The 18,486-nt window shown below is 44.4% G+C and overlaps 1 protein-coding gene across 1 annotated transcript; it reads left to right on the forward strand.

Annotated features, from left to right (window-relative positions):
• The first annotated feature begins 16,429 nt into the window (after window positions 1–16,429).
• Window positions 16,430–17,365, forward strand: LOC127346144 (photosystem I reaction center subunit XI, chloroplastic). The gene is made up of 2 exons (XM_051372688.2): window positions 16,430–16,674; window positions 16,778–17,365. The coding sequence occupies exons 1-2, from the start codon at window positions 16,525–16,527 to the stop codon at window positions 17,267–17,269; spliced, it is 642 nt and encodes a 213-aa protein (XP_051228648.1). The 5' UTR covers window positions 16,430–16,524; the 3' UTR covers window positions 17,270–17,365.
• Window positions 17,366–18,486: the final 1,121 nt, after the last annotated feature.

Raw genomic sequence — 18,486 nt, forward strand, 5'->3', positions numbered from 1 at the left:
CTGCTGCCTCCTTAGGGATCAGCCTGCTGCCTGGGAGACCATACAAAGCTTGGCCATAGCTGGTGCATCGGATCTCCTTTCCATTAGCATCCGGAAAGGTGCAGGTGGCCAAAGGTGGGAAGTCTGGGATCTGGTTCTGAAAGTATAGCTGAGCCCATAACTGAATAAACCACCAGGGGCCGCCAGTTTTAACTGTCTTTTGAGAGAACAGTTTGACAGACATCAGTTGAAGAGATCGATAGACCTCTCCAAGAAACAGTTTGCCTAGGCCAAGTTGGGTGCCTTTGGCAAGTTCATAGGCCAGGGAAAGGTAATTCTTGGTAGGGGCGAGTGATGGGCCACAGAATATGAAGTGCTCCAACCAGAAGTTCAGGAAGGCTGTGTGTTCTCTCTCTGTCACAGGGCCTTTGGTTTTCATATAACGATTGAGGTAGGCACCCCAGCTGGTACACTCTTTTTTAGAGGAAAGGGTGAAAGGGACTTTCGGCAGTTTGAATGCAGAAGGGCTTGGGGATGCAATGTCTAGGCCTGTGATCATGGCCACATCCAGCAGAGTTGGTGTCATAGGGCCATGGCCAAACATGAAGCAGTTCAGTGCATCAGACCAGAAGTAGCCGATGGTTTTCAGAATATTTTCATTCTTCTCAAGGGGAGACAATGATAATGACAAGGCATCGGCTATCCCTATGGCTTCCCAGGTGGCATAATGGGTTTTGGATACTCTATTGTACCATGCCACCCAACCCTCAGGAGGATTAGGCCAGGCTCGCAGGCAGTCGGCCCAGGAAGTCAGATCTAAGTTCTGATTCACGAAGGGGATTCTGTTAGCTTCGCATGAAATTAAGAGGGCGGGACTCTCGGAAGAACGAGGACCGAGGGACATAGAATTTGCGAGAGAAGGATGTGGCAGTAGGATGTCTGAGACCTAAATTAATAGCGGAACAAAACATTAATTCAGGTGTTTGCTATTAATCCTAACGTCGATTCGAATGGCGAGAGGAGGTTAAGGATTACCTTCAGACCGGAGACCATGGCGTTGGTATTGGATGATTCCGCCATTGGATGCGCTGTAGAGTTGGTGGCGGCGCGGTCGAGATCTGGGATGCAGGTGGCCGTGAGTTGGAACTGCTCAGGCGGCGATTTGGGGATCTGAGTTTGCTTTCTTAGACGGAGGTCGCAGGTTACCGTTTGGAGGGGCAGCTAGGTCGACCTTACTCGTGTTTTTATGGTAGAGACCGATGCGATGCCATCGGCTCTTTTGGGAGATCGTTTGACTTTGACTATCGGCAAAAAGTTGACTGGAAATACTTCTTCATTAATAAAAGGAGGGTTTTTTTACAATGAAGAGCCGATTGCTCAAGAAAGGGGGAACAAAAGAAGAGCCGATTGCTCGCGTACTACTGATCCTACTTTACTAATCCTCGCTGCCCTCGTCATCGGCGTCGTAGCTGCCGCCGGCGCTGCTTCCGGAGAACTCCTCGTCACTGCTGCCCCAGCCTTCGGCCGGAGCTTCTTCCTCTTCGTCATCATCGTCATCTTCACTGTCCGCCCAAGCGCGGAAGCGCTTCGCCGGCGGGTACCCAGCGGAGGAGGAGGAGTCGTCTTCCTCCTCTTCTTCCTGTTCCTCCTCTTCCTCCTCGTCTTCCTCTTCCTCCTCCTTATCGGAGGAAGTGGGGTTCCTCCAGGAGTGGAGGTCATCCTCGCTCTCGCTCTCCAGTTCCCCTTCAATGAGGAACTGGAGGTCGCCCTCCCCATCAATCAGGGGCATGTCGCCATCTGATCCGACAAGGGCTTCTGGTGGGCCATCTGACATGAAGTCGAAGTCCCACTCTGGCTCTGACATCAGCACACTCGAGGAAGAAGATTGGAAAGAGAGGCCGGAGGAGACGGAGGAAGAAGAAGACATTGCTACAGGGAAAGAGGGCTTTTCGGTGTCGATAGCTAGAACAGAGGAAGGGGATGAAAAGGCTAATCAATCGGCACAGTTAAATAAAGGGGAAGCCTAGTGGAGAGTTAATGCCATTGCAGTTTCCGAGGAAGTGATGCTAAAGTTATCAAATTTTGCAGAGAAGTTGAGAAGGCAAGGCATCATGATGAAGAATACTGCGACGGTTCTGTTCTGCCACGACATGACCCGACGAAGAAAAAGCAGAGTAATTTTGGAATTATCAATTCCAAAACCAGGGGGCATGTGTTATCACCAGAATTTGACCGAGTCATAGGTGGGCCGCGATCAAGATGGGCTTGAAGAATATACATGGAAGAATATACGTGAATCGGCCTTATATGCAAAGTTTGGGCTAGTTGGCCCGTGTATCTGTAATATAGTAGGATACGTGTCGGTTAGTTAGTGTTTGGCTCGTGAACGGTTGGGATTATTCCCACGTTAGAAAGTCTACGGACTATAAATATGTATCTAGGGTTTATGAAATAAACAACAATCACGTTCACCACAAACCAATCTAGGCGCATCGCCAACTCCCTTGTCTCGAGGGTTTCTTTCGGATAAGCATCATGCTGCCTAGATCGCATCTTGCGATCTAGGCAGTACAAGTTTATTCGTTGTTCATGCGTTGCTCGTACTGAAGCCTTTTTGATGGCGAGCAACGTAGTTATCTTAGATGTGTTAGGGTTAGCATTGTTCTTCGTATCATATGCTATCGTCGTGCAACCCTTAGACATCTAGCCGCCCTTACGCCTATCTTAGGCGTAGGGGCGGCACCCCGCTTGATCTTTATTTAGTAGATCCGATCCGTTATGGTTGCTCCTTGTTCTTCAAGGATTAGTTTAATATCTGCATAGTTAGGCCTTACAAAGGGTTGAAGGATCCAGCGGCGCGCAGGGTGTAGTTTGCTAGCCCTAGACAGGATGTTCCGGGGATCAACCTCGTGTTGGTTTTTAGGCCTTGTCTAGGATTGGCTTACGATCACCGTGCGCGGCCGCGAGGCTCAATCACGAGTAGGATGTTCCGATTATGCGGTGAAAACCCTAAATCGTTGTAGATAGTTTTAGCTTTATCTTGATCAAGCAGGACCACCATATATTCGTACACCTCGTGCGAATCATGGGTGGATCGGCTCTTTGAGCCGATTCACAGGACAACCTGAGAGCCGATCGAGGCTCGTATTTAATGTTTACGTGTATGCCATGCAGGAAACTAAGCGAGGCATCTCCATCACCTTCCTGACCAGGTATAGGTCAGGTGGCACGCCCTTGCACCAGCATCGGACGTGCGTGCCGGAGTCTTTGCGGGCCGTCGCTCGGAGGGACCAGGGCCAGCCGCAGCCCTAAGTTGCTCCCGGCTCTCCTGTGTTGCCCATCGTTGCTCGCCGGTGGGTTTCTGACCGCAACAAACTTTGATGCTTTTATCTTTGACAATCACTATTTCTAGTCTTTCTATGAACTTCAGAGGTGCCCGAGCATTTATGTTTTGCTGATCAAATATGGGCAAGCGAGATACCACTCTATCATACTCTTTTATGAACATTGCAATCCTGCTTATATACATGATTCATGATGCTTATTATTAATTGTTGGTACCTTTCCATGATTGACATAGCTATTGGATGATCTTATTTGCATGTATCTTATTATGAACTTCCTAAGTGTTAGCCATAGCATGAGAATATTTACATCATATGAACAAATGTGTTCGTGAAAGTTCTTTTATCGCTCAGTTGTTAACTGAATTGCTTGAGGACAAGAAATAAGCTAAGCTTGGGGGGAGTTGATACGTCCAAAACGTATCCACTTTCTCGAACACTTTTGCTATTGTTTTGCCTCTAATTTGTGTATTTTGGATGCAACTAACACGGACTAACGCTGTTTTCAGCAGAACTGTTCTGGTATCTCGTTTTTGTGCAGAAATCCAACTTTCAGGAAAAACCTCGGGATTTTGACAGAAGGCCCTATTTTCCCAGAAAACTCACGGAGCCAGAAGGGCAAGTCAGGTGGAGGCCCGAGGGCCCCACACCCTAGGGCGGCGCAGCACAGGAGGGGGGCGCGCGGCCCTAGCGTGTGGCCCCCTCGGCTGGCCCCCGATGCGCTCCTTCGGACTACTTATCGCCCTCGACCTAAAAACGCAGGGAGAGAAGTCGAAGTCGCCAGAAACCCTCCAGAACGCCGCCACATCGCGAAACTCCGTCTCGGGAGCCAGAAGTCTCCGTTCTGGCACTCCGCCGGGACGGGGAATTGGAGGAGATCATCGCCGCCATCACCACCGACGCCTCTACATCAACCAGCCATGTTTTCCCCATCCATGTGTGAGTAATTCCCCCGTTGTAGGCTGAAGGGGATGGTAGGGATTGGATGAGATTGGTCATGTAATAGTCATAAGATTGTTAGGGCATAGTGCCTAGTGTCCGTAATTGGTACTTTGATGATATTGTTGCAACTTGTTATGCTTAATGCTTGTCACTAGGGCCCGAGTGCCATGATCTCAGATCTGAACATGTTATTATTTCATCATGATATTCATTGTTTATGGTCTTACCTGCAAGTTGTATACACATGTCGCTGTCCGGAACCAATGGCCCCGAAGTGACAGAAATCGGGACAACCGGAGGGGATGGTAGTGATGTGAGGATCACATGTGTTCACGGAGTGTTAATGCTTTGCTCCGGTACTCTATTAAAAGGAGTACCTTAATATCCAGTAGATTCCCTTGAGGCCCGGCTGCCACCGGCTGGTAGGACAAAAGATGTTGTGCAAGTTTCTCATTGCGAGCACGTACGACTATAATTGGAACACATGCCTATTGATTTCTTTGTACTTAGACACCGTTTTATTATTATCTGCAAATGCCCTGCTTGATTGTTACATGAGTTTCTCTCATCCATGCAACGCCCGTTATCCGTCCCCGTGCCTACAGTATTTTAATCCTATTGTTTACTATAATCACTACTGCTGTCTCTGTTACTCTGCTGCTGTTATTTCACTCATCACATCGCTATAAAACTGTTACTACTGATAGACTCTTGCGAGCAAGTCTGTTTCCAGGTGCAACTGAATTGACAACTCCGTTGTTAAGGCTTTCAAGTATTCTTTGTCTCCCCTTGTGTCGAATCAATAAATTGGGTTTTACTACCCGCGAAGACTGCTGCGATCCCCTATACTTGTGGGTCATCAACGGTGTAATGGTGACAGTGTGTGCATCGTGTAGTACTTGGCGTAGGCTATGATTGTGATCTCTTGTAGATTATGAAGTTAACTATTGCTATGATAGTATTGATGTGATCTATTCCTCCTTTCGTAGCGTGAAGGTGACAGTGTGCATACTATGTTAGTACTTGGTTTGGTTATGTTGATCTGTTGTGCACTCTAAGGTTATTTAAATATGAACATTGAATATTGTGGAGCTTGTTAACTCCGGCATTGAGGGTTCGTGTAATCCTACACAGTTAGTGGTGTTCATCATCCAACAAAAGGGTGTAGAGTCTAGCATCTATTTATTTATTCTGTTATGTGATCAATGTTGAGGGTGTCCACTAGTGAAAGTATGATCCCTAGGCCTTGCTCCTAAATACTGCTATCGCTGCTTGTTTACTGTTTTACTGCATCTTTACTTCCTGCAATATTACTACCATCAACTGCACGCCAGCAAGCACTTTTCTGGCGCCGTACTACTGCTCATTTTCATTCATACCACTTGTATTTCACTATCTCTTCGCCGAACTAGTGCACCTATTAGGTGTGTTGGGGACACAAGAGACTTCTTGCTTTGTGGTTGCAGGGTTGCATGAGAGGGATATCTTTGACCTCTTCCTCCCTGAGTTCGATAAACCTTGGGTGATCCACTTAAGGGAAACTTGCTGCTGTTCTACAAACCTCTGCTCTTGGAGGCCCAACACTGTCTACAAGAATAGAAGCACCCGTAGACATCACATGTACAGACATGGCCTCGGGACAACGGAAACCGAAAGGTTGAACACGAGTCATATGGATGATATGATCAACATGTTGATGTTCACTATTGAAGCTACATCATCTCACATGATGATCGGTTTTGGTGTAGTGGATTTGGATCGTGTACCACTTAACAACTATGAGGGATGTTGTATTAAGTGGGAGTTCATTAGTAATTAGATTAAAACATGAACTAATTATCATGAACATAGTCTGAGTAGTATTTTGAATTAATTTTGTAGTATTGGCATCCGTTTTCTACCATGCGCTAGTCTTGTTATTGAGATAGAAATACTGTTAAAATCTGACAAGAAACTTTACGGATTGGTACCGTATTGTTAAAGAATCAAGAAATGATTAAGTCCTATTACAAACTTTTAGTAAACCTCACATTGTTGATTCAAAGAGTTATGGTTTCAATTAGTACCTAAAGTTATCTTGTCTCCATGAAACTTGAATTTCAAATCTGTTTGAAAAATAAGGAGCTGAAAATTTAGTTTTCAGAAATAATCAAGGTATGAGATATATATGATATCTAAGACCTTATTGCAAGATGATAGTATATAATTTGGTGAGACTACATAAACTCATAAGTTTTATGGGAATGTACGAAGGTTGAAGATGCAAGGCGTCCCAATCCTCCAACTATTGGGGCACTAATGATATTCGCATATCCATGAAGTGATCGTCCTTAATATGCACCGTTGCTAAGACTCGTCGTTTCGAAGCATCACGTGATGATCGGGTGTGATAGATTCTACGTGTGCATACAACGGGTGCAAGCCAGATTTGCACATGCGAATACTGAGGTTAAACTTTACGAGCCTAGCATGTACAGACATGGTCTCAGAAAGTCGTCATGAATTGATGGATAAAATTATGAGTGAAATTGTTCATCATATTACAAAGTTACTAATAGTGAAATCTGAAACACTTGTCATATGATGATCAACTTCAAAGTAAGAACCTCAAGGTTATTGGTATTTGACCAACAAACCTAGAAGTTATTGAAGGTGAAGTGTTTTCTGAATAATGAGGAAAGCTAAAAGAGAAAATACAAAAGATATTTTGGCAGAAAGAAAAGAAAAGACTAGAAAGTCTAGCTCAGGTGTATATAAATGATATACATGTTATGGTTGTATTCCTAGTTTGGTCACACAATGAAATTCTTGGGTATTAGTACCATATTGGTTGGTATGAAGTGTCATACAAAACAACGCAATACAAGAATACAATGGCCTAAGTGATTGACAAGGAATATGATAGAAATGCACGTCTGGAACAAAAATAAAGTGTTATTATGTTCGTCGTTGGCATTCTATCCAGCCCTTAGAATTTATAATAAAGAACTTAATAATTTTTATTTTGCTCTGGTCAAATGAAAACAATGAGTTGTTCAAATTATGACATTACTCCATGTACGATGGATAAGTTATTATAAATCTTAATGGTGAAAACACACATACATAAACACTGACGCTAAAATGCCATAAGGCAAATGATTTGAATTCCACTTATTTGTGGAACCACCATTTAGGTCATGTTAGAGAGGAACGCATGAAGGAACTCCATGCGGATTTTTGGAGTCATTCGATTTTTGAATCGTTTGGCGCTTGCAAATCTTTTCTAAGGAGAATGACTAAAATACCGTTCATAGGCCAAGAGTTGAACGGACAACTAACTTAGTGGAAAAATACATGATGATGTATGTGGTTCACTGGGCATAGGTGTGTGCGGGAGATTCTTCTACTTCATGAAAACTTCCTACAATGAATTGAGTATATATATGTGGATATATTCGATAAGGAAGAAGTTTGAAACATTTGAGTGGATTCAAATAAATTTCAGCATGAAGTGGAAATCATCGTAATAGAAAAGTCAAATATCTATGATTGGATCATAGTGGAAATATTTGAATTACGAGTTTTAGCGAACATCTAAGAGAGTTATGAAGTTGTTCTACAACTCACGTTTCTTGGAGTATCATAGTGATGATGGAGTATCCGAGAGATGTATGCAAACCTTGTTGGATCAATGATGAGATAAAATATTGATGCCATTATATTTTTGTGGATTATGCTTTAGAGACTACCGCTTTTACACTGAATAGAGCATCATCATGATCCGTTGAAATGACACCATACGAGTTATGGCATGGGTATGAACCCTAATAGTCCTTTCTTAAATTTTGGTATGCATAGCATAAGGTGAACCAAAATCGGATGAATGTCTTTGTGGGTTATCCCAAAGAATTAATTGGGAATTCTTTCCACTATGGAGACAAAGACAAAAGTGTTTGTCGATATTTCTTACTTATTTCCAAGAAATTGTTTTTTAGCGAAGTATTTGAGTGGGAGGACAATAGAACTTGGTAAGGTTTATGAACCTGAGCATGATGATCAGAGTAGCGTAACATCGGAATTAGTTCCGGAAGCGGCCATGACGATCATGGCTCCCATGTCTACAAAATATTATAGTCATGGAGATCAAAGTACTTATTGAACCTTGTAGGTATGATTTACTTTGTGATCAAATAAATGATTTATGAACAAAGTATTGTTTTTGAACAATGATAAACCAACTACAAACAAAGAAGTTATGATGGGCCCTGACTCCGTTAAAATGGCTATGCGCCATGAAATCCAAGATAAGTGAATACTTTTTGAACGTAAATGGATCTATAAAATGATGGACTTGGATGATATATCCTTGAAGAAGCTCGACTTGTCGAAAAGTTGTTTACGACAAAGTTCAAAGAGTTGTCTACAATAAGATTTTATCTTCCGTAGAGTTGCTTAAAGTCTATATGGATTATTCTAGTAATCGCTACATATTTCTTTTATGAGATATGCTAGTAGGATGGCAAAATACATTACTTAACAGAAGTGTGTATTAAAGGTGTATACAAGATACAAACCAATTATTTTGCTAGTCCGTGGAATACTATAATAGGTAAACGAACTTCAATTGGATGAAGTGAGTCTCGCGGAGTTGGAATCTTCACCGGATGAAATAGTCAAAGAGTTTTTTTATTTCATCAGAAACGATGAAGAGGCTTGCATTTGCAAGAAATTAAGTGGGAGCGCTGAGACATATTTATAATACTTTATGTAGATACATATAGTTGGTTATAAATGATGTAATTATATACTTGATTATAAAAGGTTTCATTGAGAATTAACTTCAATGAAAGGATATGGACTGAAACATATTTAGTGTCAAGATTTATGAAGATAGATTGAGACACATAATAAAGTTTAAGTCAAAGTACATAGAATGGATATTGAAGTAGTTCAATATAGAAATATTAAGAAAATGTTCTTGTCATGTGAAGGTTTAACAAGACTTGAGTGTATCTGACACTCAATAAAGTAAAAACACATGAGTGATTATAGATCACGAATAATATGTACACAATCAGATGTCCTGTGTTCTAAAAAGTTAGGAGCATATACCAGAATGATACATGTGATGATCAATGGACAAATAGTAAGAATATCCCTGTGTGCTTTAGAAGAACCAAGGATATATATATAGTTTTATATGGGGTAATGACAAACAAATCGCTGTAAGGTGTTGCACCGATATTTGTTTTGTCACATATAAAAATAAAAATTTCAATCTCAAATTAGACTAAGTGTTGTTTAAAAGGTAGCACATGAGCTAGAAGTTGTCTATGCTAGATTTAGAAGAGTTCTAAATATTGTGACGGATTCTACAAACGAAGGCAGATTATATCATTGTTTTGACAATGACTGAGGATGTTAAGTCAAGAGGTTCTTTGAGAACTTGGTGTAGTTCCGACAGTGTTAGAATTTTGAAGCTATATTGTATATGACAATATTGGTGACATATTTCAGACTGCGGATTTAAGGTTCCACCAGAAGACCAAACATATTTAATGCCGACTCATTTGGAAAATGAGTGATGCGTGAAGACGCTAATGAATTGCAAAATACATACGTTTCTGAGTTTGTCAGAATCGTTGACTAAAACCTCCCCCGTGAGCAAAACATGATAAAGCACCAGAAGGCCAAGGTGTTATATCTTTACAAATGTAAACTAGATTATTGACTCTAGTGCAAGTGGGAGACTGTTGGAGATATGCCCAAGAGGCAATAATAAAATGGTTATTATAATATATCTTTGTGTTTATGATAATGTTTACATACCATGCTATAATTGTATTAACCGAAACATTGATACATGTGTGTTATGTGAACAACAAGGAGTCCCTAGTAAGCCTCTTAACTAGCTTGTTGATTAATAGATGATTAGTTTCATAATCATGAACATTGGATGTTATTAATAACAAGATTATATCATTATATGAATGATGTAATGGACACACCCAATTAAGCATAGCATAAGATCACGTCATTAAGTTATTTGCTATAAGCTTTCGATACATAGTTACCTAGTCCTTATGACCATGAGATCATGTAAATCACTTATACTGGAAAGGTACTTTGATTACATCAAACGCCACTGCGTAAATGGGTGGTTATAAAGGTGGGATTAAGTATCCGGAAAGTATGAGTTGAGGCATATGGATCAACAGTGGGATTTGTCCATCCCGATAACGGATAGATATACTCTGGGCCCTCTCGGTGGAATGTCGTCTAATGTCTTGCAAGCATATGAATAAGTTCATAAGAGACCACATACCACGGTACGAGTAAAGAGTACTTGTCAGGAAACGAGGTTGAATAAGGTATAGAGTGATACCGATGATCAAACCTAGGACAAGTAAAATATCGTGTGACAAAGGGAATTGGTATCGTATGTGAATGGTTCATTCGATCACTAAGTCATCGTTGAATATGTGGGAGCCATTATGGATCTCCAGATCCCGCTATTGGTTATTGGTCGGAGAGAGTTCTCAACCATGTCTACATAGTTCACGAACCGTAGGGTGACACACTTAAGGTTTGATGTTGTAATAGTAGAACTTGAATATGGAATGGAGTTCGAAGTATTGTTCGAAGTCTCGGATGGGATCCCGGACATCACGAGGAGTTCCGGAATGGTCCGGAGAATAAGATTCATATATAGGAAGTCATTTTATAAGTTTGAAAATGATCCGGTGCATTTATGGAAGGTTCTAGAAGGTTCTAGAAAAGTCCGGAAGAAATCACTAAGGAAGGAGGAGTCCCGGAGGGACTCCACCTCCCCATGGCCAGCCAACCCTAGAGGGGGGAGTCCAAGGTGGACTCCACCAAGGGGGCCGGCAACCCCCCTTCATGGAAGGGTGGGAATCCCACTTGGGTGGGAGTCCCACCTTGGGTAGGTTTCCCTACTACATGGAAGGTTTTGGGTTCGGGTCTTATTCGAAGACTTGTAGTCCAACACTTGGGGTTCCACCTATATAATGAGGGGCATAGGGGAGGGGGCCGGCCACCAAAAAGCCACAAGCTGGCCGCACCCCTTGAGGCCGGCCACCCCCTCTCCCAAACCCTAGCCGCCCCCTCTCTCCTCCACCTCTCCCGCACGCTTAGCGAAGCTCCGCCGGAGTTCTCCATCGCCACCGCCACCACGCCGTCGTGCTGCCAGATTCAAGGAGGAGATACTACTTCCGCTGCCCGCTGGAACGGGGAGAAGGACATCGTCTTCATCAACACCGAACGTGTGACCGAGTACGGAGGTGCTGCCCGATCGTGGCACCGTGATCAAGATCTTCTACGCGCTTTTTCAAGCGGCAAGTGATCGTCTACCGCAGCAACAAGAGCCTCATCTTGTAGGCTTTGGAAATCTTCAAGGGTGAGTCTCAATCATCTCCTCGCTGCCCCCGTCTTCTAGATTGCATCTTGGCTTGGATTGCGTTCTCGCGGTAGGAATTTTTTTGTTTTCTATGCAACGAATCCCTACACCTTCGGCTTGTGCCATTCTCGAACGGTGATTGATATCTACGCATGCTTCTATTCCTGTAGACAGTGTTGGGCCTCCAAGAGCAGAGGTTTGTAGAACAGCAGCAAGTTTCCCTTAAGTGAATCACCCAAGGTTTATCGAACTCAGGGAGGTAGAGGTCAAAGATATCCCTCTCAAGCAACCCTGCAATTACGATACAAGAAGTCTCTTGTGTCCCCAACACACCTAATACACTTGTCAGATGTATATGTGCACTAGTTCGGCGAAGAGATAGTGAGATGCAAGTGATATGGATGTATATGAGTGGTAATAGCAATCTGAAATAAAGATGGCAGCGAGTAAACATGCAGTAGAACAGTAAATAAACGGTGTTTCGATACTTGGAAACAAGGCCTAGGGATCATACTTTCACTAGTGGACACTCTCAACAATGATCACATAAATAAATAAGTTCTTTTCTCTTATGCTACTTTCAAAGACTCTATTGTTGGATAACAAACACCATTCATTGTGTAGGGCTACGAGAGCACCCTCAAGCCGGAGTAAACAAGCTCCACAACGTCATAAAGGAATCACACAAGATGCAAACACTGTCACTGTCACACCATAGAGAGTAATTCCGGAGTTCATATAAAGTAACTCTAGAGTGCATAGTAATAGTTAACTTCACAATCTACAAGAGATCACAATCATAACTTACGCCAAGTACTACATGATGCACACACTGTCCACATTACATCATGAAGGAGGAATAGACTACTTTAATAACAGCACTAGAGTAGCACATAGATTAATAGTGATACAAAGCTCATGATCACATAAAGATCACATGGGAGAGAGAGATGAACCACATAGCTACCGGTACAGCCCTTAGCCTCGGTGGAGAACTACTCCCTCCTCATCATAGGAGACAGCAGCGGTGATGAAGATGGCGGTGATGTCGATGGAGATGCCTTCCGGGGGCACTTCCCCGTCCCGGCGGCGTGCCGGAACAGAGACTTTTGTCCCCCGAATCTTGGCTTCGCGATGGCGGCGGCTCTGGAACTTTTCTCGTATCGTGGCTTATCCCTCTAGGGTTTTCGCGACGGAGTCCTTAAGTAGGCGGAAGGGCAGCCTCGGAGGGGCCCTGGTGGGGCCACACAATAGGGGGCGCGCCCCACCCCTTGGCCGCGCCGCCCTGGCGTGTGGGGCCCCCCTGGCTCCCCTCTGGCCTCTCTCCGGTGTTCTGGAAGCTTTGTGGAAAAATAAGATACTGGGCGTTGATTTCGTCCAATTCCGAGAATATTTCCTTACTAGGATTTCTGAAACCAAAAACAGCAGAAAACAGGAACTGACACTTCGGCATCTTGTCAATAGGTTAGTTCCGGAAAATGCATAATAATGACATAAAGTGTGTATAAAACATGTGTGTATCATCATAAAAGTAGCATGGAACATAAGAAATTATAGATACATTTGAGACGTATCTGTGATCGGGATGCAGTCCCTAACAAGCACTCCACATTGACTTATAAATAACTTTGCATGCTTCTCAGGAGCAATCGGTTTACCAGCCGCATCGATCTCGGTGATGTCGCGCCTAACACCATCGCTCAACATTTTGGCCGGGCCTCGCTTTGTCTTTACAGAAGAAGTGCTCGATCCGGAGGGCTAAAAAATAAATAATTCACTGTTAGTACAAATTAGTTAATGCATCTAGTCAACAACGGCTTAATTTATATACCTCGGTGATAACTACGGTTCCATCACCGGAGCCATTATGTTCTTCTTCCTCACCGGAGCCCTCTTCTCCTCGGTCAATATTCTCTGCTCCCTCACCGGACTCATTCAAAAAAGATGCCGTGATATCGTCATCGCCATCATCCGGAATACCGTCGCCATCATCCAGAGTACCGTTGTTTATGAGGTCAGCCATGAACTGTTCTTCGGCTTCGTCTCTGTATCCCTCCATGCTTTCTGCAACGACTTGCAAAGTTATAAGCCGGAAGCATCATGTATGATCACATATATAGATATTAATTAAGGATAATGCAGAAAACTTAAATTGGAGTTACATATATTGTTATTAATTAAGGATCGATAATGTAGTGCTGAAAGCAGATAGTGCAGTTACATCCGTACATAGATCTTATTTAACCCTAATACATCGATCCCTACTAGAACCTCTCAACGGCGCCGACCAGGTGCTGAACCGCGCCGGCTGAACACCCAAAGCCACGGAACAGTAACATGGTCATAGCTAATGTGAGATCCCTGCATAACTGACCATCCGGTCCTATACATGGTGTCTAACGCATACATGTAACGGCGAACGTGCTCGTCCTCCTCTATAATGCGCTGAGCTACCACCTCCGGCGGGGCCGGCTCCCTCTGAAACGACCGTGGCCCACGCGACCTCCACCAGAGAATATCCGGGTCGACGACGGGACCCGGATTCCGCACCAAAGTGCGCGCCCCGGAAGATAACACATCCCAGTGCCACCCCGGTAGGCACCGGCTGGCGCGGCATCGTAGCTACGAAACTAATTCATATATGTACTAATATAAATAAAAAATTCTAACTAATAAAATTTATCTAACGAATATTACTTTATATTCTAACATGTTAATATTTTTAACATATATATTAACTATATTTACTAACATATATAGTAACCACTATTTCTAAAAAATAGAGTTCTAACTAACATAGAGTTCTAACTAACATTATTTCTAACATATATATTAACTATTTTTACTAACATATACATATATTAACCACTATTTCTAAAAAATAGAGTTCTAACTAGCATTATTTTTATTAATATAGAGTTGTAAACTAACAATTTTTACTAATAATTCTAACTAACAATTTTTACTAACATTATTACAAATATATTATTTCTAACTAACAAATTATTTCTAACTATTTCTAACTAACAATTTCTAACAAATATTTCTAGCTAACTATTTCTAACATATAATTTCACTACTTTTTTACTAACAATTATTTCTAACTAATAAAACTTATCTAACAAATATATAGTTTATAATTTCTAACATATAAATATTTCAAACACAAATTTCTTCACTAACACTAACTATTTTTCTAACTATTTATCTAACATATAAATTTTTCTAACTACACTAATTAACTATACTAACAAATATACTAACAATATACAAATTTAACAAATATAAATAACAACAATAAAAATAAAATATAAAAGGGAGCGGCCGGCCGGGGCGCTCACGTACCTGGCGGAGAGGAGGCAGCCGACGCGTGCGGCGGCGGCGGCGAGGAGGAGGCGGCCAACGCGTGCGGCGGCAGCGGCGAGAAGCGCGGCGCGGCGGTGGAGGAGGAGGCGGCGCGGCAATGGCGGCGGAGATCGAGGTAGGAGCGCGCGCGCGCGCGCGCGGCGGCGGCGTCATCGGGGAGAGAGGAGGAGAGAAGGGCGGCTGGGGCGCGCGCGCGGAGGCGCGGTGAGCGGCGGCGCAGTGGGCGGCGGTGGGCGACGGCGCGGTGGGCGGCGAATTTGGCAGCCTGACGGCGTCTGTGAGCTCTCTCCGCGCGATTGATCTCCGCGCGGAGGCGAAGCGAACAGTTATAACCCCGCCCCCTTTGGTCCCGGTTCGTGGCATGAACCGGGCCTAAAGGCCCCCCTTTGGGCCCGGTGCATGCCACCAACTGGGCCTGAAGGCCTATTTTTGCCCCTTTTTCGCTGCGCGCGCAAAATAGGCCTTCAGGACCGGTTGATGGCACAAACCGGGCCCAAAGGCAAATTTTTTAATTTTTTTTCGTTCCCGCCTTATTTCAAATCAAAAAAGGGCTATGATATATCAAAATGTTCAGAAAAAAAGGTCTATCCAATAAAAGTGTAATTTACATATGAATTTAAATATAAATTGACATAATTTATGAATTTGAATTTGAAGCCGTGCCACACGTGTTCCTTCCCCGTGCCACGTGTCGCCGCCGCTTCCACGTGCCTCGCCCCGACGCCATCGGTGTGCGACGTGTAGACGCCGCTTCCACGTGCCATGCCCCGCCGCTTCCACGCGCCACCTGTCGCCAAACTTGCCGCGTCGCTTCTCGTGCTATAAAGCGCCGCGTGCGCGAGCAACCACACGTCGCCGTCGCCTCCGCTCATTCGTCTCCGGGATGCCGCCGCGCCGTCGCGGCTCGTCCGGTTTCCGTGGCGTCCGAACGGTAGGTTCTACGCCGAGTTGCGCGCCGGTGGCTTCCGCATCACCCTCGGCACGTACAACACGCCGAAGCTGGCGGCGCGCGCTTACGACGCGGCCGCGTGGCGATTTCGGCGGCCACGGCGTGACATGAACTTCTCAGACGTCAAATCGTTAGAGGAGGCGGAGTTCCTCGCGCCAACGCCGTGCCTCGTCAACGACGAGGACCGTCGTCGCCACCGCCAGGTGCAGCGCCAGATCGCCGAGCACCACGACGGGGAGTTGATGCTACCCTTTAGTCACGGTTTGGTTCAGAAAGGGGATATTTGCTCCCAGGGGTTGGACTGAATTTGTCGAGAGAGAGAATCCCGATGGATGGATATTCTGATAAGGGGCGGACCGCAGCCACACAGCTCGATCCGGGGTGGGCCCGCCCAGCCCTCGCCAGATTTTTCCTCTAGCTCCCTTGCTGCCACTACATACAAGCCTCCCTCAGATTTGGCCAAGTCTTGTTCTACCACACCCATCTGCAGTTGCAGCAGCAGAGCGAGTTGAGCTAGCGTGTGAACCAGGTTGGGGGAGACGACGATGGCTACTGCGTATGCTCCTCCGATGGCGAGCCAGCTGCTGAAGAGCAACAGCAGCTTGGTCTCCTCCTCCAAGCCGAGGGGTCTGTCCGGTGCTTCACTCACCACCAGGAGGCCCCGCTTCGTCGTCAAGGCTATCAAGGCTGACAAGGTGAGCTGCAATACAATTCAGAAATTTGAAGATCGACAAAAGCTCTGTACTATGTGTTCAAGTTGTTTTTGATATGTATACATTCCTCTGTTTCGCCGTGCAGCCAAACTACCAGGTGGTGCAGCCCATCAACGGCGACCCCTTCATCGGCAGCCTGGAGACGCCCGTCACCTCCAGCCCGCTCGTCGCCTGGTACCTCTCCAACCTCCCCGCCTACCGCACCGCCGTCAGCCCGCTCCTCCGCGGCATCGAGGTCGGCCTCGCCCACGGCTACCTCCTCGTCGGCCCCTTCGCGCTCACCGGCCCGCTCCGCAACACGCCCGTGCACGGCCAGGCCGGCGCGCTCGGCGCCGTGGGGCTCGTCACCATCCTCAGCGTCGTCCTCACCATGTACGGCGTCGCCTCCTTCGACGAGGGCGCGCCCTCCACCGCCCCCTCGCTCACCCTCACGGGCCGCAAGAAGGAGGCCGACAAGCTGCAGACCGCCGAAGGGTGGGCGCAGTTCACCGGCGGGTTCTTCTTCGGCGGCGTCTCCGGCGCCATCTGGGCCTACTTCCTCCTCTACGTCCTCGACCTCCCATACTTCTTCAAGTAGACTGTACTCTTCACCATGTACGTATGTGTGCATGCATGGATGTAGATGCTTGTTTGAGTCTGTGTACGTGTAAATGAATTTGTTCCGCACGATCAATCTTCCGATGCATGGATGGTACGGTACTATTTTAACATGGCAACAAAGTACGTGTTAATTTCCCGATTGCATGTTGATGATTTGTGTTGCTCAACAAATTAAGGTTGGCAACCACACTAGAAGCTAACAGAACTACTCACTCAACTTCACATCTTGTGCCTGAAGGTCCACCGTCTTTATAACTACTAGATACCTAATCAACACTCAATTAAGGACAATGATTAAGAATTTATCCCAGCATACGATGGTCGAGGAAGCTAGTATGGGAGGTGGAAGTAGGCCCAGATGGTCAAGGACGATTTTTGGTCATGGACCACCATGGTTTTCGATTTTGCATACGGGGAATGATTCCAAAGGTCGACTTTTGGTCAAATCTTTCAGTTGAGTTTAGAACTAAACTTTGAAATTTTGAGGTTGGATTTGGTTGCAAGCTAGGTGGTTTATAACCTGGTTTGGATGGTTTAAGTTCAGTTACTAATAATCATAGAGAAACATACAGTATATCCTAGCATATGTCGACACGGGGAGACTTTTCATGGATCGGATGGAGTGGAAAACAAGAAAAAGACAACATACATCGAGGGATGGATCGTATAAAATTTCACTAGTCTTTGCTGCTTGAGCTTGTCTAATCAAATGAATAAATAATGAACAAATCAATGAAAAATGTGCTTTATTGCTCGAAGTGTTTCCCTTTCAAGTGGAAAAGACAATAGATGGAATGCTATGTATGTTATTGAATAACAAATGAAAATTTGTACATGTCATTTTTTGTTTATTTGTGAGACACGTTAAATAATACTTGTTTAAAGAACCAACTTTTTTTTGGATTTGTAGAGAATCCTACTACAATAATATATTTGAGTTATTTCTATATACCACTTGAACACAATTCACTCCTCGTAGAGAAAAAATTACGATGTGGAAAAAAGGCAGGGGCTATGAGAGTTCTATATGAAAAGAGGACTCTTATTGCAATAAAACACTTGATCTTTTGTAGTATAAGAGATTGCATTTTCTTATATGACATTGCGAGCAGCGCCAAGTGAGGGGTCTTCTAAATTTCATGTACAGTTATTTTTTCTTATGAATATTCATTGTCGTTGTGGCCGACAATGATC

The sequence above is a fragment of the Lolium perenne genome, chromosome 3 (genome assembly GCF_019359855.2).
Source record: "Lolium perenne isolate Kyuss_39 chromosome 3, Kyuss_2.0, whole genome shotgun sequence".
NCBI classification, from domain to species: domain Eukaryota; kingdom Viridiplantae; phylum Streptophyta; class Magnoliopsida; order Poales; family Poaceae; genus Lolium; species Lolium perenne.